This window comes from Falco peregrinus, chromosome 5 (genome assembly GCF_023634155.1).
Source record: "Falco peregrinus isolate bFalPer1 chromosome 5, bFalPer1.pri, whole genome shotgun sequence".
Taxonomy (NCBI): Eukaryota; Metazoa; Chordata; class Aves; order Falconiformes; family Falconidae; genus Falco; species Falco peregrinus.
Window position 1 is genome coordinate 96,499,374 of NC_073725.1, and position 14,596 is coordinate 96,513,969.

General features: G+C 44.9%; 1 protein-coding gene across 4 annotated transcripts in view; it reads right to left on the minus strand.

Moving 5' to 3' along the window:
- Nucleotides 1-2,881: 2,881 nt before the first annotated feature.
- The window catches only part of MITF (melanocyte inducing transcription factor), a 110,233-nt gene continuing 98,518 nt past the window's right edge, over nucleotides 2,882-14,596 (minus strand). For 2 of the 4 annotated variants that reach the window (XM_055805103.1, XM_055805105.1), the window contains 4 exons: nucleotides 12,541-12,597; nucleotides 11,451-11,526; nucleotides 9,677-9,824; nucleotides 2,882-6,971 (listed from right to left, as the gene is read on the minus strand). In XM_055805103.1, coding sequence (XP_055661078.1) covers nucleotides 6,570-6,971; nucleotides 9,677-9,824; nucleotides 11,451-11,526; nucleotides 12,541-12,597 — 683 coding nt within the window. In that variant the 3' untranslated portion in view covers nucleotides 2,882-6,569. Of the gene's footprint in view, nucleotides 6,972-9,676; nucleotides 9,825-11,450; nucleotides 11,527-12,540; nucleotides 12,616-14,596 lie in introns of all 4 variants that reach the window. The other 2 variants (XM_055805102.1, XM_055805104.1) reach the window with 1 other exon arrangement.

Below are 14,596 nucleotides of genomic sequence, written 5' to 3' on the forward strand. Positions count from 1 at the left end.
CCAGCTGGGAAGGATGCAGCCCCACAAGAGTGTGCTGTTCCCCGCTCTTTTAATTAACGTCTAACTTGCTGCGATGGAAGGTGGGAAGGAGGAAGGCAGCGGGAGCGGCGAGCTCTGGAGAGGCACTGCTGAACAGCGAGAGAGCAGGCAAAGCACTGGAGCAAGCCCGGGGTCCCCGGAGCCGCGTGCCCCATCTACCAAACCCCGCTCAGAGCCCAGAGGGCATCCTGGGGGTCTGGGGTGCCCCTGCCAGCACCCAGCCCAGCTCCCGCGGGGCGAGCACCGCGCTCCCAGGCCGGGCTCCACACTAGAGCCAGGCGCTTGCCCAGCCTTCCAAAATAACCGCAGCTGCCCTGCCTGCGGACGGCCCAGCGAGGTGACTGCTGGGGGGATGTGCCCAGCTCCCAGTCCCTCTGACACTATCCCACAGCCGCCCAGTACAGCTCCCCTGCCCACCACACCCCCACACACAGCGGGCACAGAGCATTTCTCCCATAGCTCCTCTGAGACATGCTCCATAACGTGCCACCATGTTCGTCGACCCCCCTGGGGATTTTTATAAATACATTCAAAGAGCATTCTATATTAAATGCTTTGCATGCCCTGGCTCATCCTACCGAGCACCAGCAACCTTCTCACAGCCTCACACAACCCTTGGCCAGCATCCATGTAGAGCTCTGGGGCAGGAACCGGTTTCTCTGTGGCCGCAGAGCACACCACTGCCTCAGCCCCAGGGAGCACAGCGAGGGGGTGACAGTGACAGCACAGGGGCTGGGACCTGCCTTCCCTCCAGGGAATTGCAAATGGGAACATATGCCCACATTCAGCATTGCCCGAGATGGACAGAAACCTTGCTCCTTTGTGATCTAGGCAAGGAAGCTGTGAAAAGGAAGAAAATGCAGCTTCAGGCCTCGGTGGAGACAGGAGCCTCAACACTCGCCCGTTTAAAGAGTCACTCTCACAAATCTAGTTAAAAACTGAGCAATTCCAAGGAAGAGTGTGCTTTGGATCACAGGCAAAGACAACTGCAACTATCAGCGTGCATGCATTTAACCTGTGTGCTGGCATCCTCTAAGCCTTATTGATTTTAATAAGTCAGGGACACTTTTTCAAGCCGCTCCGCTGCAACTGTAAACAAGGAGTGAGAGAAACAGAGAGTACGACCACCATGCAGTGCTGGGACCACCCCTGTGTGAGACAGCAAAAGGAGCAGCTGCTGCTGAACCATCTGAGACAGTGCAACCACGATTCCCTTCCCGGTAGCCTGCCACCTCCTCGGAAGGAGGGCATGACGTGGTGACATGGTGGCAGCGTCCTGCTGTGCCACCACAGCCTGGACTGGTCATGGGACCTCCCAGCAAACCAGAGCCCACCAGCCATCACCAGCCTTATATTTAACATCACTTTCTTACCCTGCACAGAACATTTCAGGCTTGTCCAATGGAACTAAGAGGCTTCCAAGCAGACCTGCCACCACCTCTGTGCTGACAGACATAGGGCAACTGCTCACAGCCGCTACCCCCCCGTGGGTTTTCTTTCTGCTCCTCGTGGGCTCCACGACCCAGCCGAAACCCAAAGCAGCTCCCGCTGACAGCAAGCTTCACTCCCAAAAAGCAGTGCTTGCACAACTGACCAAAAGAAAAGCCAAAAAATATCTAAAAACTCAAACTTAAATAAGAAATTACATCCTAGGCTGCTGATAAACAGATTTCTTGTTGCAGTACTACAACGCCACATTCTATTACAGTGTTGAATCCCTAAAGAAATCATTACAAAGCCTGCTGGAAACACTCACAAGCTTTAACTCTGGCAACTTCTACAAAAAGGGAGCAGGGCTTTTCTGCCATACTCCTAGCAGAGTCAGGTAGCTTTGCCCAGCGTTTTTTATTTTGTTGTTTTTTAAATTGAGTGATGCAGGACAGCTAATTATTTTTAACTGCAAATGAATTAAGTATATTTTACCCCTACCAGGTATCAGATTTTCAAGAGGGAGGCCAAATTAAAAAACAACTGTTGTTTGTATTTAGGGCTTAAAGCCCGTGAGGTAATATACAGCATCGCCACTGCTGCTGCAGCAATGTCCACAGAGAAGGTGAGGACTCCACGCTGTGAGCACAGTAAACGACAGCCTGTGGAAGAACGAGACTAGAAGGGATGAAAGCAACAGAGAGACAGGGAAAAGTGATGAAGATGGGAAGACAAAACAGGACCCCGTCTGGTTCCTAACCAGCACTAGCGGCAGCTCCCAGCACAGCCCAGGAGCAGCTGCTTGCCTGCTGGGTGAGTGGAGATCTCAGAGGAGCGACCCCAAGGTGAGCAGAGAGAGGACCGGCATCTCTCCGTGTGCAGCTGGAGAAGGCAGCCAGGTGCTCCTGCGTGGGGCTCCTGGGGGTAGATGACCTGGCAGGCGGGACAGCAGGACAAAGAGGTGCAGGTACCCCGAAGCCTCGCCGAGCCTGTGCCAGGCACAGGGCAGCTGGTGGGAGGCGGAGGGCAGCGCAGCCGGGGTGGTTTTGCAGACACCCCTCTGAGAAGGGTGGGAGGCAGAAGGCAAGAGCCCATAGGAGGGGACAGAGGCAATGATATTTTTCCACGTCTGCCTGTTCCGTTCTTTCCACTGGATTGTAAACTTTGGTCTATCCACTTTAGTGCGTATTGGCAAAGGCCAAGTGGGGCCTGATCCATCGCTCTGTCCCCACCATGCTACCACAATACAAAGACAGCCGGACAGCTCTGGTGCAACCAGGGATGCTGACTGACACCACGTCGGGAACACGGACATGTCCATCGCCAAGTCACAAACACAGGAGCACTGCCGGGACCTCAAAAGCACAGAAAAACAAGATTCACTTAGACAGAAAACGAGTAGCTTACACAGACGTATGTGAAAAACCAAATGCTTTAATCCATCTATCAAGAACAACAGTTCAAATTATTTCATTGGATACATTAATACTGATCCATAATTTACAGTGCTATGGACCATACACAAATTATTGCTGCAGTCAACAGCAGATGAATATCAACATTACAGTACCAAGCATCATAGCAAGAGGCAGTAATTAATGTTACTTTTTCAAGAAATATAGGTATTTATACTATTATCAACATCAGCTTCCCCCCCCAGTGCATTTTATGTCAAACAACATAAATGTAAGTGCATTATTTTGTGCTTTGTGCTTTCCTTATGTACCTTCTTTTTGCTTTTACAGGTTGTAAGAGTTAAATATTGCTTTATAGGCCAAAAGCAGTAAGGAAGAACTTCATGGTACTCTGCATGTTCCTGCTTGTTGCATGGCTTTGGCAAAGTGAGAATTGGTAGGTATCCCATCCACCTGCTCAGGAAAGCCACCTGGCCCAGTGTCACACAAACCACCATCACACTGGGCAACGATTTCTGCCCATCTCACTCCACCTAGTTCATGCCAAACCCTGCCTGTAATTGCTGTCTCTGTCCCCTGCCATTGATTCCCTGTAAAATATCACGGCCACACGTTCCACGATGCTCAAATAGGCAGAGACATCTCCAGTCAGCACCTGCCTGAAGGTCCATGTCTCCTAGAGGTGTCCCCGCTGCAGCATCAACATGCTTCCATTCAAAGGGTGGGCAAACTCAGAGGAGGGCCTGTAGCCTAAGGAAACATGGGGTGAAGAGCAAGTCGGGCACAGCCGAGTTGTATGACACCCTGGAGCAACACAGCCTACGGGGAACACACAACACAGCTGCTGGGGCCACAGCGACTTTCATCAAGAAATCCAGCTCTTGATGTCACGGGTCTCCTTGAACACCAACTCATCTCTACACAGCACGTAGCCAAAAATCAGAAGTCATAGCTGTCAGCAAGTACCAGTGGTTTCACGTAAGCTTGAAAAAAAATATTTATATGCCACAGTCTAGACTTCGATTTCTGAATGCCCACAGCGGGCATCAAAGCATAAGCCTTATTCAATATATTCAGTGGTTCTCAGTTACTACACCCAAGCGTGCGCACCTGGATCTTGTTCTACAATGCTGCAAGGCTGTCCCATTTTAATGGCAAAGGGTAATGCAGCCCTGTGTTACAGCTACAAATATTCCACAGCCCTGATTTTCTTTCCTCGTCACCATTGCCAAACAGCAGCACCAGAAGCCTGTACCCGCATACTCGGAGCCAACCCTGGCACAGCTGCCTTGCAGGGAACGGGAGCATCTCCCTGCCCCAGGGCCGCAGCGCATCCTGCAGGCTCCTGGGTCCTGCCCTGGGCCAGAGCTTCACTACCCTTGGAAAGTCACATTCCCAAAAGCTGTCTGGGGGGGTGGGGGTGGGGGGAAAGAGGCATCATTATAATTAACTCCAGCTCCTCCTTCAAAAAAAAAAAAAGAAAAAAGAAAAAAAGAAAAAAGCCACAACCCGGTGGTTGCATCAACGCTAACACATAGCTCGCTGCGCAAGCAGAAACTGAGATGGCTGGGCGCAGCCAGCAACAGCCACAGAAAGAGCAACACGAACACAGACCCCGGAGTACCGTAACAGCAAGCCGTGTCCCTGCCCAGCCCCTCGCCACCAGTGCTGGGAGAAGCGGTGCCGGGCAGCGGACACTTCAAGAACCCTTCCCCAGGGAAACATGTGGGCGAAAGCTCAGCAAGCCACACCGCAGGCTGCGGGGAGCTCCCGCCGTGCCCCTGGCTGTCCCATCGCTACCCAATTCACATTTGATTTCTGGACACTAACTGCTGCGACCAAGATTTCCTTACAACGCCTGCCAAACTGGCGCTCAAGTCGCTAACTGTCTCACTTATCCTATGTAATTTCCAGTGTAGCACAAAGGAGAACGGGAAGCTCTTGTTTTCTATACGTAGGCACCATGCCACACTTCAACATCCTATATAAAACATCACCCTAAAGCTCTCTCCTATGCCACACTTCAGTCAGTGCTAGTTGAGGAAGACTACAACTAGAGTTTAAGGCACTTCATTCTGAACGAGATGCACTTGCCTGCCGCTCGCGAGTCAGCTGTAGGCTGCTATTGAGAAATCCATTCAATCCCTCTAGCTTGTAACACCACGTCACCTCTGTAAAACACCTAGGCTTGATATAATACAAGGATAACTACCGTTATTGCATAGGACTACACTTGAGTAGATAATGCACCGAACTACTTTTACAACATTGTTGCATGTTAAAAATTAATAACATTGTTATCAAGTAACAGTTATTTGCAGATACAGTAATTTACTCTTTTTTTTTCTTTTTTTTTTTTCTTACGTTAGCCCAAGTTCTGAAATAAAACACAAATTACTGTAACGGGTATGTTAACTACATAGTTATGTTTCCAAGCATATTACTACTTTTTTTTCTGCATCACTAAAAATAAATATGTAAGTTTCTCTACAGAGTTGTTTTATTACCTAATCTAAATTTGTATTCTACCTTAAATGCGTTTAAAAACATTTTCAAAGTGAGACTGTAATATACAAAATATTCTCAAATTCTCTCTTAAAACACAGAACCCTGCATAAAAGCTTCCTTTCAAGTGTTTACAAAGAATGCAGAAAACTTTCAATGAGTTTTAAAAATGTCAAAAAATTGTTGTAATATTAAGAGGCAAAAATCTTACAAATGAAATACAAATATATTTAAAACAAAAAGTTGAGGATAACTAAGGAATCCATGCAAATCAAAATAAACTGTACAATGCAATTTAAAAAAAATAAAGCCAATTAGATATGTACAACATAATGTGCCCAGCTGGTAAGATGTACGAATTATTTTTTTTGTCCAAAGAGTGTATACCAACTTACAGTGCTCCTGTTTGGTTTACTGTTGGCAAACCGTCAATGCGTGTTACAAAACAAAATAAAAATCTAAGAGAAGAACTCGAACCATGACCAAAAGGAAAACCCAAATCAGCTCAGAGTAAAATTAAACAGCACTCTGAGAAAGAGACTCGCATCTCCCTGCAATTTTCAGCAACAGCATTTTATATCACAATCAACACAATCGGGATGTCTTAACACTTTTTTGTTCTTGTTTTTGTTTGTTTGTATTCCGAGTAGAGCAAGGTGGGTATTTTTCCCTAAACACTTGTCATATAAAGACCAACGTTTGAGGGACACTGTATCTTTAAGGCAGCACTATTCAATTAATACAATTACAAATAGGACTTTTTTTTTTTTTGGTTTCTTTACATTCTTTAACTTTACATTTTATTTCCAAGTAAATAGGTTGCATTTACAATTCTACGATTCCCCCCTCCCCCACAGTAGAAACAGACTCTTCATTTGTAATTCTATTGCTTTGAGTAGATTTGACCAGTTCAAAGTTCTTGGCGAATCCAGTTCACAGATACTGTACATATGCTGTACAATATTTTGGAGGCATTGGTAGTTTTAAAATAGAATATACAAGTTTCTTCACAAAAATTCTAAAAAAAATCCTATATATATAATATATACACACACGCACACACACTGGGCTACTGATGAAGCACAAGGAGAAAAAAAAAATCAAAAAATTCTACAAAAGGTAAATTATTTATTCTACTGATCAAGAAACAAAGCAGTTTGTGAAAGGTGTGCCAAGTATATGCTAACAAGCGTGATCGGTGTCCTCCATGCTCACACTGCTCCGCCTGCTACTTGTCTTCGATGCTCCAGGAGACACAGAGGAAAGTAGCGGGTCAGTTACTCCGACAGGGGAGAGGGTATCGTCCATCAAGATATCTTCCAGTTTGGATCCCATTTTTGCAGGAACACTGTAAGTGCCAGCTGGTTCAGTCACGTTTCCGAGGTTGTCACTGAAGGTGATGGTACCGTCAGTGAGATCGAGGGTGGTAGTGCAAGACAGGTCTGTGTGGTGCGGCATGATGTCTTGGTTGCAGTTGTCCAGCACTGGCTCTTGTTTGATGACCCTGTTGACCATATCTGGGGAGCAAAGGCCTGTAGATGGAACAAGGGACAGTCCGTGTGCCCGAGCTTGCATCTCAAGTTCCTGTGAAGAAAGAGAATGGACATTTTTTTTTTAAAAAAAAAAAAAAGATCTGAAAGCAAAATCTGTCATCTTATGCTCTTGTGTACGGTAACTTACAGCTTCCTTCTGTTGTACACAAACTCTTTCCTCCCTTTCCAGTACTTGCACCTTGTACATGTCTGCCCTGCGGATTTTCACCTGAACATTAGCCTCTTGCAGAGGTGGGTGAACACCAGCCCATATAGGTCCGTCACACTTCTCAGAACCTACCCCAGAGCCAAACCCCAGCACCCTGCAGGACAGAGAGGGCCGAGGGCCTCTGCTCACAGCCTGCCACGGCAGGCAAGTTCAGCATCAGGTCAGGTGAGGAAAGCATTTAAAAGTAGGGGGGGAGGGAAAGAAAGAAATAGCAGAAGCATACACTGAAGGTATAGTATATCTACACGATGCTTGTCATTTCCTGGTGAGCCACTGGAAAGGATATTTATCGTTCTACAAGTCTGGCAGAGCTGGAAGAGGTCAGCCAAAACTCAGCAACACTATTCCTGCACTGAAAAATTATAGGCAAGTCAGAGGAAGGCTTTAGACTTCACACACAGCCAGGATTCTTTGAATCTTGATGAGACATTTAAATCCCACCTTCACATTTAGTCATATAGATGCACTTGACTGAAGACAGATAACACGAGAATTCACTTAAATGCCCCTTCTCAAGTGCAGCAGGAAGAGAGACGTTTTGCTTCTACTTATGCATTGTATTAGGCAATCACAATCACTGTTGTGATTGTACCATTCCTGGATATTCCTGTCACTGAGGCTGATTAACAACCTTTTTTCCATTTTCAAGCTAAGACAACAAGCTTGCAACAGCATGCTGCATGATCTACGGGGAAGGTGGAACAAGGAAACACTTTTTCCATCAGCTAATGTGCCAAAATCAGGAGTTCCTTATTCTGTGCTTAATCAGAACCAACGCAAAAAGGGAAAAAACAGACTATAGGAGGTTACTTGCTGCCAGATGTTCTGTCCATTTTTCAAGGGTCTGGTTTTTATGTTATTTTGATTGAAGAAGGAGCCAGAGCAGATGGATAATGCAAGGGAAGATGAAAGATGCCTAAAAAGTGTTCTTAGCTTTGAAATACTACTGCCTGATGTTGCTCTGCAGAAGGGTTGCACAATTTTATCGTTTCACTCTAGCAAACAGATTGCTCAATAAAGTAAAAAGATTGCGCTGAAGCTCAGCTCAGCCTGTTCTATTTTAAAGCTGTTTACTTCCACACTTGACTCTCAGGTATTTCTAGCTTCATTATCTACTTTGTGGATTAGCTGTGCTGTGGTTCAGGGGTCTCCTGACACAGCTGCCAGCCTGGCGCACTGCAGCCAGCAGGCAAAGTTCAGTTGTTCGCACCGCAGGTGAACAGCAACATGAGAATATCTGGGACATCTCCGTCTGCATGCTATACATTCCTATACCCAATTCTAAATACACTTCTTTAATTACCCTTCTGCGGAGAGGGGTGGATATCCAGCTGTCTTTGCCCACCTGGAGAACAGGACTGACGACAGAAGCTGTGTAGGCTGCGGAGCTAAGGTTTCCTATCCAGCTTGAGGTGAAGGCAAAGGAATTAATTAGAAAAAAAGGGAGTTTTCACCCCTAAATATCTGTGTGATACAGGCTGTTGGGAACCTGGGTGACTAACTAGGCAACAACCCGTGCAGAAAAACATATTCATGCCACCTACTGCTTTTCATTGTTGAGGAGAACCGTTTTGCAGTCCTACAGACTCAAGGCACAAGGAAGACCGGCAACCATAGCTCCTCAGACAGCAAAGGCAGCTCAACATCCATAGCTTTTGGCTCTCTGGCCAAAACTCTTGGAGCCCTCACATTAGGTGTGCTTCTCTGCAACTGCTCTCAAACAAGCCAGGGCAGCCTCAACATTAAATACAGCTGCCAGTCCCCAGGATACCTACGAGGAACTCGAGACACAGTGCTGCAGCATCTCACAGCACTGCCCACCCCGCACATGCTGTCCTGTGAGCGGTGTTTACCCTCCACCAGAAAGCAGATGACTCCTGCAGACTGCTAAGGGGAGGCTGACAGAGAAGAAATGAGATCAGATGTAGAAGACTGCAACCTGCAGAGCTTCTCCGACAGACAGGGCCTAGATTGGTCCCCACACAGTTTAGAAAATCCATAAACAAAACAAGATGATTTAATTTGCTGCCATTCATCCAAAACTGCTTCAGAAGAAAACAAGCACAAAAGCTACAGGTCAAAAAAGTTCCACAATCAAGACAACTGAAGCGAACATACTCCTAAACAGCTGAACTTAATTTCATCACTATCAACAAACAGATGATACATGAAGTCCCAATGCCTTAGGTGTGGCACCCAGGAAAACATATTACCATATAAAACTTTCTTATAGTATGGTTTGCAACTTATGTTGGCTATGGTAGAACAAAAACAGACCAGCCATAAGTGCTTCACTGGTGTTGGGATTTGATTTTACTTTGTTTAAAAAAACGAAACAAAACTACTAATGTATCCTGGTTTGGTTTTTTTTCCCCAGAAAAATCTCTGCGAACCTCCCAGTATTGGTCACCATTCATTAAAACAGTGGTTCCTTCTAACCCACATTCCTACAAACAAGCTTCAGTCACCATTATTTGCAGTCATGCACTGCAACATCAAGAGCATTTGCAGCTTATTTATCAGCAAACCTGTATTCTGAGCAGCAGGTGCCTGTTGGCATGTTCCAGCTTCTTCTGTCTGTTCTCAAGCTCCTTCGTGCGTTGCTGTTCTCTTTGCAGCTTACGGATGTAGTCCACTGATGCTTTCAGAATAGTTCCCTTATTCCAGCGCATATCCCTTTGAAATCAACACAAAAGGAACAGTTAAGGCTCTCGGGGAGACTTTATTTTATAGTCATTACCTTCCCATTAGCAGCTATGATTACACCTCGTACATACGCAACACCTGGCTAGTATTTATTCCAAGTTGATAAATACAAAAGGCATTTGAAATGCACTAGTGGGGGCCAGAGGGTGGGAGCTGGGAAGTGGACTGCAGCCAGCCCTGGCACAGGTGAAGGACACTGAGCAGCCCGCCCCCCGGGGCCACCCCCTGCCTTCTGCACAATTTGGGCCCAGCACCGCGCAGAGCGACTGCAGACCAGGGCTCCTTTCACTGCCTTACGGCAAGGCTGCAAGAGAGCAACAACAGAGCCCCCCAAGGCTCCCGGCAAGCACGGCACGGCTTGCTGGTGGGGCAATGCCCGATTTCGGCTGGGGAATTAAAAGGACCATGTCTGACCTGGTGCTTCTGTGCAAGAGCCTTTGGCTCCCGAGAAGCAGCAGGCAGCGGTTCTCCTGGGGGCACTGTGCCACAGCTGTGGTTCGCTGGGGAGAGAAGAGCCCAATGCAGCAGCATATTCTGGTGTTTTAAACTTAAAACTCTGGATAAAATACAAATGCCACACTACAGCCTAGGGGCAATGGTTCCTCAGTCAGCTGACAGGTGGCTCCCATACTGCTTCTCCCATATTATTCCTCCCACGCTCGCTTTAGAGAGAAAGGCTGCTTGTGTCATCTTCCCCCACATTATACTTTAAAAAAAATGAAAATGTACTGCAGACTATCAGACCAAAGATCTACCTGCCCCATAGGCTGATACTCGCCTTCAAGGAAGCTAAAGGGCCTCTCTGAAGAGTGGCCATGAGCTGCTCCATGAGCAACCGCCTCAAAATAATGCAAACTCTTCCCAAACACATCATAGGGCATTGATTCAGATTTAAGTGAGACTTTCAAGCTCCAGAGCAAGGCGGGGTGGCAAGGGTGGGGGTGTCCTTGCTATTAAATGACCGTTGGGAAAATGTTAAGACAATTTAGTAGCAGTAAAATTACTTAGAAGAACTACTGGGAAATTACCACAAACACTGGCAAATTATCAGTGAGCAGACACACAGCTACGCTCTCTCCTTATTTTTCTTGGAGGGAAGGGGAATATGATGGCTTCCCAGATGAAGTGCCCTCCATTTTCACAGAAAGAGGGACTGGCTCTGTCTTGCCGAGCTATGACATGTAATACATCACACGAATCCTTCAGCGAGACGAGTAGCCGGGCAGCCAGCTAAGCAGCAAGACCAGACTAAGGTTTTGCATCCTGACAACTCTGCTCCCTAGCCCCAGCCCTGCCAAAGCACAGCGTCCCGCAGGATGCTAAGCCGCTGCACAACAGTACGGTGACTGTTTTGTGATAGAAATCATCAAATTAATATAAACTTAAGCAAGTTCTGAAAGGGAAAAAATAAACCCCAAAACAATCTTCAAAAAAATATAATGGAACCCTCAAGCTTTTCTACAGTCATGGAATGCCAAGATCATTCAATAAAACTCAGGATTTTTTTTCTTTTTGGTAAATTCTTTTTCTCCACTAGGGTTTGGTTTTTTTCTCTTAATCTTCCTCCCACAGTCTCCTTGGGCACCATATACTTACGGGTCATTTGACTTGGGTATCAAAGTGCCTAGTTCTTTTATACGATCATTAATATTAAATCTTCTTCTTCGTTCAACTTTAGGAAAAACAGCACAAAGTTACAAGTAATATTCACACTTAATTACAACATATAAAGTGTTTTATCAAATATTTTTTTAAGCACCACTGAAATGTTCACCTGAAGCTTAAAAACCAGCGACAAGGTAATTTATTTTGCTCTCCTACGCATGGACACACTAAGACAGAAGTTCTGTCTATACTGTAAAAATGTGGGACTGGTGAAGTGGCAAAGTTAAACTGAGACTAAAAACCAGGATGGCGGTGTTAGCATAGGACTCAACTGACAAGTGAGTGTTTTCCTAGGGAAAAGCATCACAGACAAATTCAGAGACAAAAAATTTAGATTCCCAAGGGAATTCTGAAGCAGGAAAAGGGACAAACTGTATCGTCTCTTCTTTAAAGTATTCTTCCAGGTGCAACATTTAGAGGATCCAAAAGTCAAATTTAAACACCAATTTTATGCATTAGCTTTTCATGCTATGGAAACTGCTTCTGAATAGCTCAAGACATGAAGTAGTTCTTTTTTTCTAGTAATACAAAGGATAAAAGGACACTTTAAAGATCCTTTAAGTCATAAGATGCCAATTATTTTATTAAAATATTTTTTCCAAATTGGAAATACCTGTTCCTTTCAAAAATTGAATTTATAATATTGCCACACTGAGAATGCACACTGATGTTTGAAGTCACAAACTGACTTCAGATTAATTTTGGAAAAAAGAAGGCAAAATTGTGCAAGGTGGACTTGTTGAAAGCGACTGGATCAAATGTTGTTTCCAGTAATTCCATTGTTGAAAACCATCCATTCACTTGGCTTATTGAAAAAAATAAAAATAGTTTAACGTTCAATAGTAGATTTAAGCACACATTTCACAAGAACTCGAGATACTTGATCTATGAGCACAACATAATGACCTGGTACTGCATACAACATGCGGTGTCTCATTCAGATTTAAACACCAGCATTCGAACACTTAACGCCCAAAATCATTGCTAAAACTGGCGCAAAATGCAAAGAACAAAAACTTACTCAAGTTGTGATTGTCTTTCTTTTGCCTCTCCTTAGCCAACGCTCTCGCTTCTGACTCTGTAGGGAAAATACATGCTGTGCATGTGAATGAAGTAATTAGAATTAAAATAATTCAAACACAACGTTTCAGTCTGTGAAATATTTGCGCAGGAAGCCTGATCGATATTTGTCAAACCAATTACTACAGCCATTCCAGCGAGCGAGAAGGGCCTGTAACATCAAGCTGAGACTGCCAAAACACAGCGCTGATGTTGAACTTCACCCCTGCGCCCACAGAGCATCTCTTCCCACACTTCCCATACTGACTTCCATGACGTGAACGTTTCCCACGGAGGCCCTGATTCAGCAAGGTATTTGAGGACAACAAACTGCTGAAATCCAACATACCTTCTCCTGCACGTACATGCAGCCAGCACGCTTACGTGCCACGCAGCGGCTGAACCAGAGGAACAGCATGCTTCCTGCATTGCTACCGGCGCAGGATGTGAAGCAGTCAGGAGTCAGAGGCTCTGCTCACCGGAATTAAGGCTACATCCTTCAGTGGCATGTGCACACACATCACCACAAGGCTCAAGGTATAACTTAAGTGACCTATTAAAAATACTGTATTTTCCAGCCACGTTAACTGCTCTCATTATATGAAAAAAAGATGAGAAATTCAACGCCTTTATTAGCAGTAACGTTAGAAAACAATGGTCCTGGCTTCAGGAAAAGCAGAAAGAAAAATAATGACAACTATGCTGCACATCAGTTGTCTCCTCAACTCAGAACTGCTCTTAACTTTGCTCCTCCATACATTTATTATCAGACTCCGGCCCACAGCAATTCAGGCAAAAGCATATGTAACTCATTATTTTTAGTTCTCATTTGATGTTACATTTCTCAAGGAATTTCAGCTATTTTCATGTTTGCTCTAACCCTTTTAATTTCTGAAAAAGGTGAAGTTATTACTCCTTGCCCTGCTGCATTTAAATCTCAAAAGCAGCAAGTATTATTTAGTTTCACAGTAAGTCAGTAAGGAAGAATGATTATCACACGATCCATTATGGATCAAAACCCTCTTACTGGCTCCAATAGGTTATTTTTTTATTATTCCTGTGTTATTTTTTTTTTAAGCAATATGGATTATGGCCCCCCCAATTCAAATTAACAGATGATAAGGGTTTCCCCTAGAGTACTGGAAGGTTAGTACTTCATTGCTTAGAATATACAGCTCCAGCAATATTAGGCAGTATAGCAAGACACAGCCTCTTCTTCGTTAGCCTCCCAAAGGATCCCAAAAAAAGTTTGGGAGATCATTGCATGTCTTAATGAAATTTGCGATTAACCTAACATTGCCTCATGAAACAAATACAATGTTTGTAAAGCCAAAACTGATAGAAACCACACTCCTGGTGAGCAGGATTCCCATTAAATGCTTCAGTAACTACAGCTGAGAACTCCCAACGATCATCAACATCAAATGCTGGGGTAGCAGATTTTTTTTTTTTTTTTTTTGGGGGGGGGGGGGGGGGGGGGCGGCGGGTGTCTTCATCATTGTGATATTTATACAGTAGGATGAAGAGAAGTTTCTGACAAATGACAGATTTAAATATTGCAAGGTCTCTCCAGCCTAGCTCCCACAGCAAAATTAGGAAATGGAGAACTAAAAGTGTACAAAGGCTTGGCTAGATCAGTGTCAAAGTGACTGCTGTTAAATCTGAGTTTAATTCCTAAACCTCTCCTAAATTAAATGCAAGCTGCTAGCATATATTTTGAACAGAAAAAGCACTCACCTAAATTGTTTCTGCATACGGGTGAGTGTAGCATATAGACATTTAACTTAGTTCAGGTTTATTCTGATGAGCTGAGGACTTCCATAAGACCACTTCTCTCACTGCTTTCCCCCTCTCTTTCTGCCTTCTTTGCCTGAAGTCTTAACACAACCATCTGGAGCGAAATGATCTAGCGTGGACATCCAAGCAGCTGGATGTGTAATTTGCAGTCTATGGCTACCTTTAACTTCCTATAAGCAGGGCAATGAAACTGTCTGTGATGCAGGACTTTGAGGAGTTCT